Source organism: Lethenteron reissneri, unplaced genomic scaffold (assembly GCF_015708825.2).
Source record: "Lethenteron reissneri isolate LAM-NWPU_2019-01 unplaced genomic scaffold, ASM1570882v1 scaffold_1638, whole genome shotgun sequence".
In the NCBI taxonomy this organism is placed as follows: Eukaryota; Metazoa; Chordata; class Hyperoartia; order Petromyzontiformes; family Petromyzontidae; genus Lethenteron; species Lethenteron reissneri.
In genome coordinates, this window is record NW_026891375.1 from 1,823,848 (window position 1) to 1,844,981 (window position 21,134).

The 21,134-nt window shown below is 51.7% G+C and overlaps 1 protein-coding gene across 1 annotated transcript; it reads right to left on the reverse strand.

Moving 5' to 3' along the window:
* Positions 1-208: 208 nt before the first annotated feature.
* On the reverse strand, positions 209-16,310 carry LOC133362898 (WAG22 antigen-like). Its single transcript, XM_061581856.1, has 6 exons — positions 15,870-16,310; positions 14,585-14,797; positions 12,372-12,481; positions 11,637-11,749; positions 10,408-10,475; positions 209-3,013 (listed from the first exon to the last, which is right to left on the reverse strand). The coding sequence occupies exons 2-6, from the start codon at positions 14,775-14,777 to the stop codon at positions 2,367-2,369; spliced, it is 1,131 nt and encodes a 376-aa protein (XP_061437840.1). The 5' UTR covers positions 14,778-14,797; positions 15,870-16,310; the 3' UTR covers positions 209-2,366.
* Between the last annotated feature and the right edge of the window lie 4,824 nt (positions 16,311-21,134).

Consider the following 21,134-nt stretch of genomic DNA (forward strand, 5'->3'; position numbering starts at 1 on the left):
CCCCGTGGTGGCGCTGATTTTTCTCCAGGTCCTCCGGTTTTTCGCTCCACATTTGGAATCACGCGTTTAGGGAATTTTTCTGCTGCTACAAATGTCCACGTAATGATGATATCAGCCACTTCGTCGGGCTATCACTTGTGATGGTCAGGTCGCTTCTGAAAAAGAACTACATCGCAGCTCAGTGGGCCTGACCTGGTAAGAGAAAAATTATGTTGCTCCGGTTAATCCGAAATCCACATGACCACCTCTACAGTACAGTAGTTTCATATCTTTGTGGGCGGAGTTTGATTGATGTTGATTGGCTGTGGCTTTGCTACCATCCAATTAGTGGGCCGAGTCTTCTGCGAGGCGGGAGCAGGAAAGTTATCACTGAGCATTAACAAAATCAACTTTCTTTACTTAATTTGTACCTATTTATTAGTGGTTTTTGCTATAGAGATCCGCGAAAAATGGATATGTTTGGATTATCTGTGATTTAGATTTATCCATGGCTGCCATCCCTGTTATTAGCGTGGATAATCGATAATCTACTGCATATGTATCTCTCTATATCCCTATGAGTCCCTATGCAAATCTATGTATCTCGATGGGTCTATATGCCATTTTGGTAATGACCCAGGGCCACGCTTGCGAATGAGACTCCTACCCTGGTCTCCTGAGTTTTGACCTGGTCACACAGAATCCACTCCAGAACGATGTAATCTCTCTGCACCTGTGCGTGTATTTTATTGGTCTTTATTGTGGTCTCTGTGTATCTAACTCACAGCATCATGAAAAAGCAAAGAAACAAAAAATACAACGACAATAATCATTAAAAGGCACACAGGAGTTCAACAGCCAAGTGGTTTGTGAAGGATTGGACACTTACAGTGGGGGTGGAGTTAGCGGGTGAAAGTAAAACGTCCAAGAGAGCGAACGTGTTATGGGTTGTTTAGACTCGAGTTAAATATTCAATATTACTGCAACATTCAATCTTTAAAATATATGGCCTATTACGATATAATGTTATATACTCATAACTACTTCGGTCGTTTACCCATTAAGAGTCTCTCCGAGTCTCAAGGACGCGTTGAGCTGGAGGCTCCTGCCAGGAGTTGGTGGCAGTAGTGGGGAGGGGGGGTATGTTACCGCTGCTGGTGCTGCCGCTGTGAGATCCCAGTCGAGGGATTTTGCTGCAGGGGATTTCTCAGCACTGATTGGTGTGGGGGGGGTCATGTGGGGGTTTATAGGGCGACAGCAGTTCCACTGTGGGAATGTGGTTGAGCTATAGCAGGAGGAGGAAACTGAAGAAGCCGGAGTAAACCAATGCAGGACAAGGGGAGAGAGGGAGGGAGCACACCAACTGCACACACACACAAAATCGGAGCCCCAATTGGGAATCGAAACCAAAATCTTCTTGCTGCGAGGCCACAAGTGTTGCCACCCAACATTGTCCACCCGAAATATATGTCAACATATATAAATAAAAGTTAAATATTCAAAAACACACATGCATGCTATACACCGGACGATGGACTAACATGTGCAGAGACCCATCCAGTGACGTGGAGACATTGTCAAGGCGAGGGATGACATCACAAAGGCGTCCAGTGACGTCGTCTGAAACAGCTCGCGGGTCATTCGAAATAGCCGAGCGCACGTGGCAGGGGGCACAAGTGCTTCTCATAGTGCAGCTGGAGCCATCAGGCACAGCCCGTAGTGACTTCCCAGCAGGTGGGGTGGCAACAGCTGCTGCTGTGTGGGTCTAGCCTAGGGGCACCCCCAGTGGCAGCTGTCCCTGTGCATAGGTCACCGTTGAAACGCGGAATGTGCGCTGTTATAATGCAGTTTACGACCAGTCAGTGACGAACTACTTTCCTGAGCTACACGGCTGAGCGGTACGGTGATACAGTACGTGGAATGATACGGTAACGCGGCGGCGTACCCTCAGTTATCTGTCCCACCATCTCACTACTTCGTGTGTGCATAGTAGCAATCACAGTATGTCGTATCTCGCCAAACTTTACTGTCGATAAATCAGTTATGGGGAAATCCTTTTTTTGCAACGCGTTTTCCACTTAACGCAGCACTTTTTCAGGAACGGGTCGACTGCCAGCACTGCCACCCGGCGTGTTAGCGAGGACTCGCTGCATTTGCCCTGCTGGGGATCGTGACAACATGTCGACCTTGCATCCTTTCTAGCGACGCGGGGTGGGCGTGAGAGGGCACACGAAGAAAGTTGTGTGCAACTCAGCGCGACTCACGGAGCGACTCACGACGTGACTTGCAGACCCTTCACAGAGGGACATTCTCATCCGAGGTCACGTGCCGACACGTGGACACGTGGCCAGGCATGTGGCTGGGACGAAATCCCGTGACCGTGCAAACTAATCTAGGCACGTGGCTCCGACGGCCGCCAGCGTCGCGCCCAGGCAGAGCGACACCCCAGCGCGGAGCAAACGCCCAGCGGAGCTGCCACCCTTGCCCACCGCGGTCGTGTTCCCCGCATGCCCGCCTGACCACACGCCGTCACTGCCAACCGTGGTTTTAGCTCCTCCCGCTCCTCCTGCTGCTGCCTTGGTCGTGGTTGGAGCTCCTCCCGCTCCTCCTGCTGCTGCCTTGGTCGTGGTTTTAGCTCCTCCCGCTCCTCCTGCTGCTGCCTTGGTCGTGGTTGGAGCTCCTCCCGCTCCTCCTGTTGCTGCTTTGGTCGTGGTTGGAGCTCCTCCCGCTCCTCCTGCTGCTGCTTTGGTCATGGTTGGAGCTCCCCCGCCTCCTCCTGCTGCTGCCTTGGTCGTGGTTTTAGCTCCTCCCGCTCCTCCTGCTGCTGCCTTGGTCGTGGTTTTAGCTCCTCCCGCTCCTCCTGCTGCTGCTTTGGTCGTGGTTGGAGCTCCCCCGCCTCCTGCTGCTGCTGCCTTGGTCGTGGTTGGAGCTCCCCTGCCTCCTGCTGCTGCTGCCTTGGTCGTGGTTGGAGCTCCCCCGCCTCCTCCTGTTGCTGCCACTGTCTTGGTCGTGGTCTTTGCTGGGTTTCCATAACCTGGGCAAAAAAAAATGCACACACGCGGGCCTCAGATTGGCTCTGAGCACCAAGCAGTTCAGGAAACTCTGCAAGGCTTTTAGCTTTTCCTTGAGTATGTCCTCTCATTTTTATATTTTTACGTCATGATTTTATAGGTCGGAGGACTTCCTTCCTTTAAGTTATACTGAAAAGTATTGCGATGCCCTCTTTAGTGGGCACGAGTTATTTTACTCAAAAAGTAAATTGAATTAATGAATGAAAGATCCCCTGCCCCCCATGTAGCCTCAACAGACTGTTGGGGCAAGTGCTCTGAGTAGCGAGTAGCAGCAGCAGCGCCTATGAAGGTAGACACAGACAAAGATCCCCCGTGTAGCCTTTAACAGACTGTTGGGGCAAGTGCTGTGAGTAGCGAGTAGCAGCAGCAGCGCCTATGAAGGTAGACACAGACAAAGATCTCCTGTGTAGCCTTTAACAGACTGTTGGGGCAAGTGCTCTGAGTAGCGAGTAGCAGCAGCAGCGCCTATGAAGGTAGACACAGATGTAGTGACATAAGAAGGGAGGGGCTGCTGGGGGTTCTGGGATCCCAGGCGAGTCCAGACGCTTAAGCCTCTGGGCGCCAGGCGCTGGGTTCCCAGGGGGTCCAGACGCTTAAGCATCTGGGCGCCAGGCGTTGGGTTCCCAGGGGGTCCAGATGCTTAAGCCTCTGGGCGCCGCCAACGGGGGGGGGGGGGGCTGTGTGTGCTCTGTGGGATGTCTGGTGGCGCACACGGCCCCACCCTTCGTTGGACCAGGCATAAAAGGAGAGCTCCCTGGACGATCGGGGCCCAGTTGTAACTCAAGACCCAAGACCCACGACCAGCCATCTGAAGACCCTGGGATGCTGTGAGAGCCAGCGCTGGGACTCTGGAACTCCCGACTCTACGACCTTGTGAGGGCGAGTTCTGGAGCGTAGCCAGAGTAGAGTATCTAGGCTGTGTAGCTAGGCTGTGTAACTAGGCTGTAACAGAGTATCAGGACTGTTGGAGAGTTGGAGTACTGTTGGAGTGTTGTATTGTAATAAAGAAGTTACATCTACAAGTGTCTCCGGAACCCGTTACATTTGGCGTCAGAAGTGGCTATGGAGACAAGAAGTAAGCCACGTACCTTCAGTCCTGACGGCGATGAAGAGGAGCAGGCAGCGATGGGGCGACCAACGCCGGCCGACAGCGACGCTGCACCGCCGGCCGACAACAACGCCGCACCGCCAGCTAAGCAGCTGTCTGCTCCGCCGACCGTCCCCTCTCCAGCGTCGGGAGCAGGTATGGAGGAGGCGCTGCTTCGCCTCGCAGAGCTGCTCTGCGCCACCGCCTCCCTCCTGGGCGAGATGCGGTGCTCGCGGGCGATGGCGGGAGGGAGAGAGGAGGCGCGGCGCTCGCCCGAGCCCGCCGCCGCCGCCACAAACATGGTGGACGCCGCCGCCATTCCCGCCACCGGCGTCCCCCCCACGGATGTGAGGGATACTTCCGGGAATGACATCACTTCCACCGGAGGAGCAGTGACCGCTGGGAGCGACGTCACTTCCGGGCCCAGCGTGGGCCAACCTGGAGACGCCGCGTCATCAGCGCTGCGTCCCTCACCGCCGGGTGACAGCTGTTTGCAACCTAGCAACGCCGCATCATCAGCGCTGCGACCTTCACTGCCGGACGACAGCTGGCTTCAACCTAGCATACCGCGTTATCAGCGCTGCGACCGGACAGTGAGGGCGCCATTCTTACTGTAACCAGCGCCGGGGCCGGCACATGGACCGACACGCTGGTCGCCGCCTTTGCTGCTCTGGCCAAAGGTTGGAGGTCGGGAGACCAGGCCCCTGACACTTCGTACATTTTACGCGCTCCGGATTAATGATTTTTTTGTTGATATTTTCTTCGTTGTCGTCGGGGAGTCGTGACTGTTGTTGGGTAAACTGTGTGGAGCTTCGCTCGTGAGTGTTGTCAATGTGTGTGCGAAACTTTGCTTGTGATTGTTAACAATGTATGGGTAATATTGAGCTTTGTTCGTGATTGTTAATGTATAGCTTGTGCTGTCATTGTTAACGATGTATATACTGTATGGGGCATTTATCTTGAGATGGTGACATGCTGCCAAGGATTTGGAATTGTCATGCTGGCTCTCAAATATCTTGGGGTGCAGATCCTGACCAGGATGGCCCAGCGGGTGTTGCATGTCTAACACGAGAGTTGTGGTCCCGTCATGCTATGGCTGACGGCTTGACCTGACAGCCCGGAGATAGAGACACTCCGTGGCAGGTCTAGCCTAGTGGGCTGTATGCTCACATGGCTCGGAGAGTGTGGTCCCGTCATGCGATGGCTGACGGCTTGACCTGACAGCCCGGAGATTGAAACACTCCGAGGCGCGTTGAAACAGTGGGCTGGAGATTCGTGGTGTTCAGGTGTAGTTGTCCCATTACGTTGGGACTGTATCCCTCAGTTGTTAGGGTGCATGTTGTGCAGGGAGTGAACAATGGGTCGTCTCAGATCGGTCGGTACAGCTATATGCTGCGATGCGAGTCTTGGAGAGAGATTGGGTCTCAGCTCGGTCGGTACAGCTATATGCTGCGATGCGAGTCTTGGAGAGAGGTTGGGTCTCAGATCGGTTGGTACAGCTATATGCTGCGATGCGAGTCTTGGAGAGAGATTGGGTCTCAGATCGGTCGGTACAGCTATATGCTGCGATGCGAGTCTTGGAGAGAGATTGGGTCTCAGATCGGTCGGTACAGCTATATGCTGCGATGCGAGTCTTGGAGAGAGACTGGGTTGAAGTCCCCCCCGATATGGCCGACGTGCGCGGTTTTAGGATGGAGACGCCACGTTGGAAAGGCGGGGGGTGCAAACGGTTGACCTGTAATGTCGGTGGTGGTCCTCATTGAGGGCTGCTGGGACGCAAGCACGGGATGCCTTGGAGATGCGGTTCGCGCGTGCGGCCACCATTTATGGACAGGAGCAGGCAAATTTATTTGGTTTGTGTCATGTAAATTTTATATATATATTTTAATTTAAAATGTAGATACTGGAGCAGCCCTGAAGTGCGACTTCTTTGCCCAGTACATGGGTCGGCCGTGAAGTACGACTTCTCGACCCGGGACGTAGACAGACGTCCGGATTAGTGTGTGTAGAGGGATGCTCGACATGTTGGTCTTCGCCTTCTCTCCACCTGACGGATGGGAGGCTAGCAGGGTGGTGTGGATCCCTGCCATCCATGCGGTGATTGTGTGATTTCGGTTCGATTACCGGTGTTGGTTGTGCATCCAACGCGTCGGAATCTGTATATTTGTTGTTAATTCCCCGTTTTCTATGCAGATCCCGAGGAGGGCTAGGTGTGCCGCGGGTCGTTTGTTCACATGTCATTGCTTCACCTTTTTGTTGATTGATTCTTGTATATAGTGTAGAGTTGTACAGATTGGTTATGGTATTTATGGTTGCTTTCTTGTTCTCTTTTCTTTTCCTGTTGAGGCTCGCGTATTTTTTTTTCTCTCTCTCCCTTTCGTTAATTTAAACTTTCTAATTATTGACAGCCGGGACGGCTGGAGGCTACGTAGAGGGGGGTAATGTAGTGACATAAGAAGGGAGGGGCTGCTGGGGGCTCTGGGATCCCAGGCGAGTCCAGACGCTTAAGCCTCTGGGCGCCAGGCGCTGGGTTCCCAGGGGGTCCAGACGCTTAAGCCTCTGGGCGCCAGGCGTTGGGTTCCCAGGGGGTCCAGACGCTTAAGCCTCTGGGCGCCGCCAACGGAGGGGGGGGGGCTGTGTGTGCTCTGTGGGATGTCTGGTGGCGCACACGGCCCCACCCCTCGTTGGACCAGGCATAAAAGGAGAGCTCCCTGGACGATCGGGGCCCAGTTGTAACTCAAGACCCAAGACCCACGACCAGCCATCTGAAGACCCTGGGATGCTGTGAGAGCCAGTGCTGGGACTCTGGAACTCCCGACTTTACGACCTTGTGAGGGCGAGTTCCGGAGTGTAGCCAGAGTAGAGTATCTAGGCTGTGTAGCTAGGCTGTGTACCTAGGCTGTAACAGAGTATCAGGACTGTTGGAGAGTTGGAGTACTGTTGGAGTGTTGTATTGTAATAAAGAAGTTACATCTACAAGTGTCTCCGGAACCCGTTACACAGACAAAGATCTCCTGCGTAGTAGAGGCCAACCGAAATTCGGTTTCGGCGCCGAAAGTTGGCAAATGGCCTCTTCGGAATAGTTTCTATTTCGGCCGAAGCCAAAAAGTTAACTTTTGGTTTATTTTCGGTTTCGGCCGAAACTGATATTGACTTTCGGTCGTCATTCGTCAATCGAACATTTATTTTTAGAATATAACGCTAGTGCTACGTCTATCACTCTGCCTATCGGCCGGTCAGTCGGCGCTAGGCAAAGAAACAAAAAATACAACGACAATAATCATTAAAAGGCACACAGGAGTTCAACAGCCAAGTGGTTTGTGAAGGATTGGACACTTACAGTGGGGGTGGAGTTAGCGGGTGAAAGTAAAACGTCCAAGAGAGCGAACGTGTTATGGGTTGTTTAGACTCGAGTTAAATATTCAATATTACTGCAACATTCAATCTTTAAAATATATGGCCTATTACGATATAATGTTATATACTCATAACTACTTCGGTCGTTTACCCATTAAGAGTCTCTCCGAGTCTCAAGGACGCGTTGAGCTGGAGGCTCCTGCCAGGAGTTGGTGGCAGTAGTGGGGAGGGGGGGTATGTTACCGCTGCTGGTGCTGCCGCTGTGAGATCCCAGTCGAGGGATTTTGCTGCAGGGGATTTCTCAGCACTGATTGGTGTGGGGGGGGTCATGTGGGGGTTTATAGGGCGACAGCAGTTCCACTGTGGGAATGTGGTTGAGCTATAGCAGGAGGAGGAAACTGAAGAAGCCGGAGTAAACCAATGCAGGACAAGGGGAGAGAGGGAGGGAGCACACCAACTGCACACACACACAAAATCGGAGCCCCAATTGGGAATCGAAACCAAAATCTTCTTGCTGCGAGGCCACAAGTGTTGCCACCCAACATTGTCCACCCGAAATATATGTCAACATATATAAATAAAAGTTAAATATTCAAAAACACACATGCATGCTATACACCGGACGATGGACTAACATGTGCAGAGACCCATCCAGTGACGTGGAGACATTGTCAAGGCGAGGGATGACATCACAAAGGCGTCCAGTGACGTCGTCTGAAACAGCTCGCGGGTCATTCGAAATAGCCGAGCGCACGTGGCAGGGGGCACAAGTGCTTCTCATAGTGCAGCTGGAGCCATCAGGCACAGCCCGTAGTGACTTCCCAGCAGGTGGGGTGGCAACAGTTGCTGCTGTGTGGGTCTAGCCTAGGGGCACCCCCAGTGGCAGCTGTCCCTGTGCATAGGTCACCGTTGAAACGCGGAATGTGCGCTGTTATAATGCAGTTTACGACCAGTCAGTGACGAACTACTTTCCTGAGCTACACGGCTGAGCGGTACGGTGATACAGTACGTGGAATGATACGGTAACGCGGCGGCGTACCCTCAGTTATCTGTCCCACCATCTCACTACTTCGTGTGTGCATAGTAGCAATCACAGTATGTCGTATCTCGCCAAACTTTACTGTCGATAAATCAGTTATGGGGAAATCCTTTTTTTGCAACGCGTTTTCCACTTAACGCAGCACTTTTTCAGGAACGGGTCGACTGCCAGCACTGCCACCCGGCGTGTTAGCGAGGACTCGCTGCATTTGCCCTGCTGGGGATCGTGACAACATGTCGACCTTGCATCCTTTCTAGCGACGCGGGGTGGGCGTGAGAGGGCACACGAAGAAAGTTGTGTGCAACTCAGCGCGACTCACGGAGCGACTCACGACGTGACTTGCAGACCCTTCACAGAGGGACATTCTCATCCGAGGTCACGTGCCGACACGTGGACACGTGGCCAGGCATGTGGCTGGGACGAAATCCCGTGACCGTGCAAACTAATCTAGGCACGTGGCTCCGACGGCCGCCAGCGTCGCGCCCAGGCAGAGCGACACCCCATGCTATGGCTGACGGCTTGACCTGACAGCCCGGAGATAGAGACACTCCGTGGCAGGTCTAGCCTAGTGGGCTGTATGCTCACATGGCTCGGAGAGTGTGGTCCCGTCATGCGATGGCTGACGGCTTGACCTGACAGCCCGGAGATTGAAACACTCCGAGGCGCGTTGAAACAGTGGGCTGGAGATTCGTGGTGTTCAGGTGTAGTTGTCCCATTACGTTGGGACTGTATCCCTCAGTTGTTAGGGTGCATGTTGTGCAGGGAGTGAACAATGGGTCGTCTCAGATCGGTCGGTACAGCTATATGCTGCGATGCGAGTCTTGGAGAGAGATTGGGTCTCAGCTCGGTCGGTACAGCTATATGCTGCGATGCGAGTCTTGGAGAGAGGTTGGGTCTCAGATCGGTTGGTACAGCTATATGCTGCGATGCGAGTCTTGGAGAGAGATTGGGTCTCAGATCGGTCGGTACAGCTATATGCTGCGATGCGAGTCTTGGAGAGAGATTGGGTCTCAGATTGGTCGGTACAGCTATATGCTGCGATGCGAGTCTTGGAGAGAGACTGGGTTGAAGTCCCCCCCGATATGGCCGACGTGCGCGGTTTTAGGATGGAGACGCCACGTTGGAAAGGCGGGGGGTGCAAACGGTTGACCTGTAATGTCGGTGGTGGTCCTCATTGAGGGCTGCTGGGACGCAAGCACGGGATGCCTTGGAGATGCGGTTCGCGCGTGCGGCCACCATTTATGGACAGGAGCAGGCAAATTTATTTGGTTTGTGTCATGTAAATTTTATATATATATTTTAATTTTAAAATGTAGATACTGGAGCAGCCCTGAAGTGCGACTTCTTTGCCCAGTACATGGGTCGGCCGTGAAGTACGACTTCTCGACCCGGGACGTAGACAGACGTGATAGGCTGCAAACACACACACATGTCAGCAGCAGCAGCAGCTTGGGAGCGAGGTTACAGCTGCAACCATGGTCTGCTAATTAGAGGCCGACCAAAATTCGGTTTCGGCGACGAAAGTTGGCAAATGGCCTCTTTCGGCATAGTTTCTGTTTCGACCGAAGCCACAAAGTTTACTTTTGGTTTCGACCGAATGTTAATTTTTAACTTTCGGTCTGGTTTTGTTTTCAGCCGAAACCAGAAATTCAGTCTCGGTCGGCCTCTACCGTGTAGTCTCTAACAGACTATTAGGGCAAGTGCTGTTAGTAGCGAGCTGCAGCAGCGCCTATGAAGGGCAGCATTGTGGCATACGAGGGGGTGAGTGGCCAGCACCAAAGACAAAAGTCCCCTCATGTAGCCTCGAATCGAATCCAGGCACTTGTATTTTTTTAGATGTGAGGCACGCGGTGTTTTTGTGCGTGTGGACAGACCCGAGGGTTTGAGTTGATGTGACGTCACGTTGCCCTGCCATTCGTTGAGCAGCTTCACGACGGTCGCTCTGCGGGGAGCGAAAGGCCCGGGTGAAGATTGAAGGGAGTAGGAGGGATCAAAGTCTCATTTACAGGATTGAGCGAGTCAATGAGCGAGTCAATGAGCGGGTCAGTGAGTGAGTGATTCAGTGGGTGATTGAGTGCGTGAATGAGTGATTGAGTGGGTAAGTGATTAAGTGCGTGATTGAGTGAATGAGTGGTTGGCTACGTATGGTGCGAATTCAACATATATACATTTTAGTCACTGAATCCCAGACACTAAGAGTAGGAGGCACTCTGTTTATTAACAGCTTTAACAGTTCACACTTAGTAACTACAGCTCCCAGTCAGGACAGCTGGCAGACTGCCTGACGATGCCGAGCAGGTGAAGACGAAAACGGCGACGAAGACTCCAGCAGCACGACGAGGGGATCCCACACCAAATGACAGCCCCGAGCTCCCGCTCGGGCCCCCCCCCCCCTTTTAATCCTTCCAGTATGGCCTCGCTCTGCCCCGGCCACACCCCCTCTCTAGAACCTACGAACGGGTTCCCGGACTTCCCTCACGTGCCCCTTCTGTAACCTTTCCCCTACATTCCTCTCTCTGGTCTATCACGTCACCTGCTGTCAGTCATGGCTGCTGCAACTGCAGATCCCCTTCCCTACCAGCAACAAGCTGCTAAGTGACCGATTCTATGTTTCTATGTTAATACGCATTCATTAAGTGGGTGAATGACAGTGGACGAGTGAGTCAAGTTGATGTTGTGGTGTCACCAGCTGAGAACTCGAGTGATTGAGTGTGTGAGTGATTGAGTGAGTGGGTGGGTGAATGAGTTAATGAGTGAGTGATTGAGTGAGTGGATGGGTGAGTGAGTGGATGGGTGAGTGAGTGATTGATTGAGCAATTGAGTGAGTGTGTGGTTGAGTGATTAATTGATTGAGTGGGTGAATTAGTTATTGAGTGGTTGGGTGAGTGCGCGAGTGTTTGATTGAGTGAGTGGGTAAATAAGTTATTGAATGGGTGAATGAGTTATTGAGTGAATAATTTAGTGAGTGGGTGGGTGAGTGAGTGAGTGGGTGAGTGAGTGAATCCTGGGGTTTCTTGAGTTACCACCCCGTCACACAACCATTGGTACTGTTAATGTAAATAGAACAAAATATAACACATATATAAAGACATAAAATGCTCACATGAACTCTATGGAGGTGGAAGCATTTGAGTCCGGTGGAATCCAATTAAAGACCAGGTCTGTCTTGGAATCATTGGAGGTGTGAGTCATGGCGTCGTTTCTTGAATTCGTGCACTGCAAGACGACACGGGGACATGGTGATATGGGGACATGGGGACAAAGAGACACGGTTACATGGAGATCCACATACACAGGAACACGGAGATACGGAGACACGAAGATATGGAAATACACAGACACAGAGATACGGAAAAACGGAAATACGGAGACACGGGGACACTGGGTCACGGAGATACGAGGACACGGAAATACAGAGACACGGGGGACATGGAAATACGGGGACATGGAGACACGGGGACATGGAGACACGGGGACACAGAGACACGAGGACATGGAAATATGGAGACATGGAGACACTGGGTCATGGGGACACGGAGACACGAGGACACGGATATATGGAGACACGGGGGACATGGAAATACGGGGACACAAGGACACAGGGACACGGAGACACGGGGACACGGAGACACGGAGAAAGGGGGATACGGAGACACAGGGACACAGAGACACTGGGAACACGGAGACACGGAGACACAGGGACACGGAAACACGGGACACGGGGACACGGGACACAGAGACACTGGGAATACAGCTACACGGGGACACGGAGACACGGAGACTCGGGGACATGGGGACACGGAGATACAAGAACACGGAGATGTGTTGGTACTTGTACCTGTAGGTACTTGGTGCCATTGGGCGGGGTGTCCCAGGTCCCCACGATGTTCGCCGTGCCGGCTTCTCGCGCCTGGAGCAGGAAGCCCGTGAACTCACCCTTGATGGTGACTGCGGCACAGGCGATATTTACTCGGACGGCGAACTGTGCCACCATTCTTGTTACCGTGGCACCATTCGTGTTACCGTGCCACCATTCATGTTACCGTGCCACCATTCACGTTACCGTGCCACCATTCATGTTACCGTGCCACCATTCTTGTTACCGTGCCACCATTCACGTTACCGTGCCACCATTCACGTTACCGTGCCACCATTCTTGTTACCGTGCCACCATTCACGTTACCGTGCCACCATTCACGTTACCGTGCCACCATTCTTGTTACCGCACCACCATTCACGTTACCGTGCCACCATTCTTGTTACCGTGCCACCTATTCTTGTTACCGTGCCACCATTCTTGTTACCGTGCCACCATTCACGTTACCGTGCCACCATTCTTGTTACCGTGCTACCATTCTTGTTACCGTGCCACCATTCTTGTTACCGTGCCACCATTCACGTTACCGTGCCACCATTCTTGTTACCGTGCTACCATTCTTGTTACCGTGCCACCATTCACGTTACCGTGCCACCATTCTTGTTACCGTGCCACCATTCTTGTTACCGCGCCACCATTCTTGTTACCGTGCTACCATTCACGTTATCGTGCCACCATTCACGTTATCGTGCTACCATTCACGTTACCGTGCCACCATTCTTGTTACTGTGCCACCATTCATGTCACCGTGCCGGGTAAGACGGTCCCACGGAGCGGCTATTTCGCTCTCTTTTTCAGGCAAGCGACGTGGCCATCACAAATGAGAGCGAATTGGCCTATTACCATCGCGTGGAAATGTATAGCAGTAGCCAAATACTCTAATTGTGGAGGGGAAAACCCAGAAGACCCGGAGAAAAGTCCACGCGACCATGAGGACAGAGACAAAGACGGCAAATGTAAAACAGGCATCGTCAGGGTCGTGATCGAATCCACGCCCTCCTGTATACAAGGAGAAGTAGTTAACATCTCGCCAACGTCTTCTTGGTTCTTTCGGTAAAGTCGTCACGTAGAAGGGAAGTAATAAAATAATAAAAATAAAACATAATAAAATAAAATAATTCTCACGACGTTTCGGCTACAACGCAAGCAGCCGTCTTCAGCAGCCGTCTTCAGGTGAAGACGGCTGCTTGCGTTGTAGCCGAAACGTCGTGAGAATTATTTTATTTTATTGTGTTTTATTTTTATTATTTTATTACTTCCCTTCTACGTGACTTTACCGAAAGAACCAAGAAGATGAATCCCTGCAGTCACGAAAGCTTTAAATCGAAATCTCGCCAACGGTAACAATCACCCTCGCAGTACAGGTAACGTCCGATCAGTCCAGGGAGCATGCACATTTAACATTGAAGTCTGAAGTCCATTGGAGCCTTTGTATTTATGCATGAATGTTGACCTTCTTTTGCACCGTATGTAGCCACCCGTGCTAATCGGAGGTGCGAGGCGCAGGAGGAGGAGTGTGAGACAGATCATTGAGGTAGACACGTTATGGACCAGAGTTGGAGCACCACTACCCCCTGCATACCAGGCGAGGGAGATGACATCTCGCTAATGCGCAAACACGTTTGTTCAAATTGTTACATCTGCTCGCTCATATTTAGAAACACGCGTTTATAGTAATTGGCTACTATACATTTGCACGGGACAAGCCACTTCGTTGAGCGATCATTTGTGGCCAGGTCGCTTCTGAAAAATAGCTACAGAGCTCAGTGGGCCCTACCTGATAATATAAAACATTGTTTAGTTTAGTTGTAACAGAATTTCGCATTGGATGATAGTGACAAAATTTCACGTTGAAGGATAGTGACAGAATTTCACGTTGAAGGATAGTGACAGAATTTCACATTGAAATTGGCTTGAATGAGTGAAAAAATTAATAGGTGAATGAATGGTGTGAGTAGGTGGGTGAATGAGTGGATAAGTGAGTGGATGAGTGAGTGAATTAGTGGGATAAGTGAGTTGAGTGAGCAAATGAGTGTGGTGAACGCAAGCGCAGTGGTGAGTTTGTCAGCCCATGTCTCGGTGCGGACCGAGTCGTCGACGTGGTGTAGAGATAAGAGTCGAAGAGTGCGCATCGAAGCGCAGTCGAGGGTTGCGCGACTCGTCCATCGACTCACCCTGCACGGCGGTCCTGGCGCTGAAGGTGTTGTCGGCGGTGCTCACAGAGAACAAAGAATTCTTGAGGTTGATGACGCCGTGATTCGGCGTCATCTTCACGCATTGATCTTTGGGAGCTCCCTCCGCGTAGCCCTCAACTCTGTCGAGCCGGATCAGGTGCGCGGAGACGCAGAGAGCGAGGAGAGCCCTCATCGCGGCCTGCGAAGGCAAAGCTGACCAGCAAGCCAAGGGGGACCAGAGACAAGGGGCGGGGGGGGGGGCGGACAGAGACACAGAGAGAGACAGAGACACAGATTAATACAGACAGATACACAGAGAGAGACACAGACAAATACACAAGGAGAGTCACAGACAGATACACAGGGAGAGACACAGGGAGAGACGTAGACTGACAAACAGATATACAAAGAGAAACACAGACAGATACACAGGGAGAGACACAGACAGATTCACAGACATATGCACAGGGAGAGACACAGACACATACACAGACAGAGACACAAAGAGAGATACGGACAGATACACAGACAGAGACACAAAGAGACAGGGATAGAGAAGGCAAAGAAGAGAGAGAGAGAAAGAGAAGAATAATTTCCTCACAATTCTGGCTATCGCCTGATGAAGCTGCTGGTTGTTGTTGTTGTTGTAATCAACAGCGAAAACGTCACGGTACTCGAATTGTAAACGTTGCGAGTTTACTCTCCAACACACAACCGGTTAGTGCTGAACTAGGAACTAATTGTGCACGTTTTGTCGACTTGACAAACACTTGCTCATTGGCTGTGTCGGGTGGATGTGGCGGATTTAACGACATTTATATTTACGCGATATAACCCCCAAAAAGCCATTTATTATGGATAATTTGGGTCGCGAAAGCTCCACTACGTGTTAAAATAGAGAGGGAGCGAGAGAAAGTTATATCTCTGAGGTACGCGATCCCAAGTTGGACGCACACACCTGAGATCAGAATATTTTTCTTGAGTGGAGGAATCCGAAAAACTATTAAGCTCTTTTTTTCAACACCTATGCCCAAGTAGCTGAATTAAAGATTTAGTGTAAAATAGAGGTTAATGTTTGTTTTTATTTTACTATATATACGCGAAGGGTTCTTAAGCCAATGAATATCTCTTGAGAGAAAACAAATCTAAATCATCTGGATATAAATCAAATTTTAATTGGAAAAAAATCAACAGGGATGTAAGATTTCTAGCTTATGATTTAGCACAACAACAACCTATAAATTACAGAGTTATCGTGATGTCCCTTCCCTGTGGATGTGCCCACCGATCTTGATGCAACTCCAATATCCAAGGAGGGCAACAAGGAGGATGAGGAGTGCCTTTGAGAAAGAATCTGTAGGCGATCCGCGGGGTGGAAGTGGAGGATGAGGGTTGTGGACTATTTATAGGACGGATGAGACAATGAACTCAAAGTGGAGGTGTGGGGGAGGGTTGAGTTTCTTGTTTATTTCAGATAGCTATCGGGTGGGAAGGAGATACGAGAGGTGCGTGCACGTGTAAACATGTCAGTAAACCCATTGCACCTGCTCGGGTTCAGTCCTGTGATCTCCTCCTTGCCAGGGGCCCTTTCGACACTTCACGTGGCCTTAATGTGCACCTGGCCTGTTTGGGGAGTGGTGGCACAGCGGTTACCGCGCTTAGCCCTAGCAAGCTGGTAGAGACCCCCCCACTCCCCACCGGGTTTTCGATTCCTGCTGACGGCTGACGCCAGTGACGATTATCTGAACCGGTCCTGGCCCCCCCCCCCCCCTGGGTCGACTCAGCCTCAAATTAGTACCTGATATGGTGTGTAGTAAACATCGTCAAAGGGGAGACAAAGGGGGCTCCGGGCAGGCGCGGTGCTGGCACCCCACCCCATCGTGAGCAGTTCTGGCCTTCATTAGGTGCATTCTTAAAGCAGTTGCTCCAACAGTATCCGAAGGCTACACGGGATGTGGGGGGAGGGGTCTTTGTCTTGTAATTCTGTGGTGAGCAGTGACATGGGTGGAGGACCAATTTCAATTGGCCTTCCCCTCATGACGTTTGTAGCCACCACAGCGGCCAAATGGGGCTCTGGACGGGTGTGAGGGGCTGATAACCCCCCCCCCCCCCCCTTCAACGAAAGTACTGCTAAACTACGTGGAAAAAAAATAACTAAGCTTGTGCCGGAGGCTCCAAGGGGACAGGCATCTATGACGTCTTCTGGCCAAAGCCTATTTGGTGGAGCCAGGAGACTGAACCTGCACCCTCGGGGTTCCTCCAGAAAGAGCATAAAGCCACTGAGAGTGGCCACGTGGAATGTTCGAATGCTCACTGTGGAGGAGAGGCTGCCACTCCTCTGTCGGGAGCTGGACCGACCGCGACCGAATGGATCTCTGCGGTATTCAAGTCTAGCGGACAAGGTCTGGCTCCAGTCACCATGAGGGGTGAACAGTCCTCTACTCGGGGCAGGAGACTGCCAAACAAAAGGGAGTGGCTCTTCTGAACAAAATAACGAAGGGGGCATGGGAGCGTGGCATTGAGGTGTGGGAAGCTGTTCACCCTAGGCCACTGTTGGCTCAACCAGAGGTGAGCAGTGGGGGTAGTGGTTAGTTATGCCCCCACCGAAGATGAACATCAGTGGAGGGAAGGCAGGCAAGGCTGATAAGTCAGATGCTGTCGAATACCTCTTGTCACAGGTGTTAGATAAAGTGGCCCCTCGGGATAGAATCATTATGTTGGGCGACTTTAATGCCCAAGTGGGCCATGATGCTGGAACTAGACTGGAGTGATTGCAAGGCATGGGCCAGATCAGCTCAATAAGAATGGTAGGAGGCTGCTAGACTTGTGCAGCCCATGGGCTTGCAATTACCAACAGGCCGTTCCGGCATCGGCACATCCACACAACATCATGGATGCACGTCAGGCCCAAGCAAGAACTGGACTATATATAATGATGGAAGAGCAGATGTAGGCCCATGTCTTTAACACCAGGCCCTACCGTGTAGCTGATCTTCTCACTGACCATTGGCTTGTAATTTGCAAGATGCACCTGCCATTATTTTACTCCGGTGGTGGGTGTACATCTAGGACCCCATTCAAACCCAGTGGCCTGGTCTCAGATAGCTGATGAAAGTTGCAAGCGAGAATTGCATCATTGCTTGCAGCTGGGGTTGGCATCGTTCCCCTCTCCTGATGCCTAGGGGAAATGAGTGAGGTTTAGGACAGCAGCTCATGCAGCTGCAATGGCTGCTTTGGGTTTACGGTCCGAATCTCCCCCAAGACCCTGGTTGATAGAGCAGGTGTTCCAACTGGCTGGGAAAAAGCGACAAGCCCACTGCCACCTTCTACAACATACTACATCAGAGAATGAGGAGGCTTACCACAGCGATTGCTCGGAGGTTCACAGAGCCGTGCAGCACTGCAAGGATGGGTGGTGGTCGCGGGCTGCTGAGGAGTTGAAATCTGCTTCATTAGCTTTTGATCACAAATCACTCGTTGACTCCATCAAAAAAGTAACTTGTAGTGTCACACCTATCACCATCATTAGGGGAAATAAAGGTAATCCGATCTTTGACCCCCAGGAACAGGTTTTCAGATTTCTGTGAGGTCTTGGGGGAGGGGAAATCCCTCAGCCTCAAAAACATCATGGGGAAAAGTGGGGTGACTTTGCTGAAGCTGCGGTGCCTCAAATATTGGAAGAAGTCACCTCCTGTGAGTAGCTGGCTGAGGTGCCATCTGTTGAGGAAGTACAGAAGGCGATCCAGAGTCTGAGACCAGGGAAAGCGCCGGGCAGAGATGATCTCCCAAGTGAAATGCTGAGGGAGGGTGGCGTTTGTGTGCAGACTGCCCTATATGACATCATAACAGTCTGGGCCACTGAACTGGTTCTGTAGGATTGGAGGGATGCCTTGGTCGCTCTCTCTCGGCTTCTCCGTCTCACTCCGACTGTCTCTCTCTCTCTGTCTCTCTCCCCCCGACTCTCCTCTCCACTTCGCCTGTCTCGGCTTCGACTGTCTCGCTCTCTCTCGGCTTCTCCGTCTCACTCCGACTGTCTCTCCCTCTCGTGTCTTCTCTGTTCCCGTTCCACTGCTAGCCTATCCCATCTCTCATCTCTTCTTCTCCTGCTCCCCTGCTAACATATTCTATCTCTCATCTCTTCTTCTTCTCCTGCTCCCCTGCTAACATATTCTATCTCTTATATCTTTTTCTTCGCCATCTCCACTGTTAACCTATTCTTCTTCTTCTTCTCTCCGACTGTCTCCGTCCAGCTCCCAGCACAACTCCCCGTCCTCATGAATTACCAATTAATTAACCGGCGTCCCCACCGACGCCCCGCGCCCGCGGCCCCGCCGCCACTTGCTCCCATCCCCAGACTTGCTGGCGCCACCTTGTCCCTGACAACAACAACCGGCCCATCACTGCCCTGCATCCCATAATCACCTAACGAGCCGTCTCTCTCTGGCGGTTATCCCCCAGCAACACCTGCTTGCCCTGATGCGACTCCACTGTTCATAACCCACACGTGTTTACAATTTCCCCCCTTGGCGCGCGTTAATCCACTACAGATATAATGGAAGGCTTATCAAGGGATGGCTCCCTATTGGTCAACCATGTTATGTATGCTGATCATCTGGTTATTGCTGCTCACTCAGTGGAGGAGTTGGAGGCACTGCTGCTGAACTTGGAGTGTGCCACTAAGATGTGGGGCCTTACCATCAGCCCAACTAAAACCAAGCACATCCCTGGAAATTTTGTACAATCAGACACTCTACCCCCTCAATTCCCCATTGGCGATGGGGTAAATGTGGAGAAAGTGTAGAGTTTTCTATACCTGGGCAGTGTGCTCATGACTGGCTCCACTTTGACAGCAGCGGTCTCACTCCCAATCAATCGAGTTGCATTATATTTTCATTGGCTGCATAACGCTGTGTAATAGCTACCGGGTCTGTCACTCCACACAAAGCTTCGGGTCTCCGCGGCCACGGTCATGCCCTCCCATCTCTATCCTTGTGAAACGTGGACCCCGTAATGGAACATCTTCGCCAGTTAGAAACATTTAAGCTGACCTGCCTATGATCCATCCTGGGTTTAAATAGGCTGGATTGGGTGAGGAGTTCACAAATCCTTGAAAGATCTGGACAAAGTCCCATCGGTAAGTTCCTCCGGCAGGCAAGGCTGCATTGGCTGGATCATGTAGCCCACATGCCCAGATACCGCATGCCTAAATAGCTTTTGTTCGGCAAGATAGAGGGGAATAAACAGGCGTGGTACGGATTGGTGAAGAGATGGAGTGATGTGGTACAAGAGAATGTGGAGCTGAGTGGATTTGCTGATGACTGGTACCAGCGGTGTCAAGAACGGACTCTGTGGAGGAGGCTCGTGAAGGACGCTACTGGGTAGATGGAGGCAGTTGCCCTCCAGCAACAACGGAGGGTAGAGGAGCAACGCTCATAACAACCAGCGGAGCGTCGGGCGGCTAAAACACAGCAAGTTTGGCACAATAGGGGTCACAGGTGATGCATTAGCCAATCATCTCAGTCAATTAACCATGGCACCTGGATCTGTCCCGTGACCTCCTGTCAGCGGGCATTTTACACTTCACGTGGCCTTAACGTGCACATGGCCTGGCATAAGCGCCGTGTTATTGTGTATACATACAGTGGAGAGCGGTGGCATAGTGGTTAGCACGATGCACTACGATCCTGGCGACCCGAGTTCGCTTCTCACTCACGGCCAACACCAATGACGGTTATTTGAACTGCTTCTGGGCCTCCCCTAGGTCGACTTAACTTTAAATGAGTACCTGCTGCAGTTTGTAAACGACGCCACTGGGGAGACTACCCAACTTCTCGCGTGCCGGTCCTCATAGGTGCTGCTACTCGCTAACAACATCTGCCCTAACCATCTGTTAAGGCTATACGGGGGAATATTTGTCATTGTGTACACGCACATATTTAGATGAATGGCGAAATTTTAGAGATACACACAGGGCACAATTGTGGCATTGTTACAAGAGCGTGTTGAGTGGCCGGTTACAGAGAGGGAGGTGTGGGGTCGGTTGTCCTGTGGACGGGGCTCTGGAGGCAGGGCCGTCCATAGGTGGGGGTGCAGGGCCCGGGACCCCCCCCCACCAAAGCGTGGGGCCCGGGCGGTCGCCTCCATTCGCCGTTGCCCTGGAAGGGAGAAGTCGTGGACGGCAAGAGATTGATACCGGGGGGCCTCATTCACACGGCCGTCGTCTCCCTCTGTCCGCGTGAACGGTTCGTAGTGCTGCCCAACAAAATCTAAATCTGTATTTATACTGCAGGAGGAATCCGATGAGCTATAAAGCTATTTTTCATAGATGTCCAATAGGGGCGGGTAAGGACGTTATAACATAACACAGTACACAAACACGATAATAGTTCAAAGTACAAGAAAGGTAAACAAATCACCCAAACAAATACAAATAAAACGAACAGGACCCTGCGGGGTGGGCTGGTAGGAATAATACTTAGTACCGGTACAGAGATATCGACCAGGTATAGAGGAGTTAAAGAAAAAAATACTGTATTCTAGTGTAACGTTA

Excerpts from the sequence above, each read along its gene's own strand:
- LOC133362898 (XM_061581856.1), bottom strand. The coding sequence starts at position 14,777 with ATGAGGGCTCTCCTCGCTCTCTGCGTCTCCGCGCACCTGATCCGGCTC. Across the intron at positions 12,482-14,584 it reads CGCCAGGACCGCCGTGCAGG|TCACCATCAAGGGTGAGTTC; the intron begins GTGAGTCGATGG and ends CCTGTGCCGCAG. Across the intron at positions 11,750-12,371 it reads ATGGCACCAAGTACCTACAG|TGCACGAATTCAAGAAACGA; the intron begins GTACAAGTACCA and ends GTCGTCTTGCAG.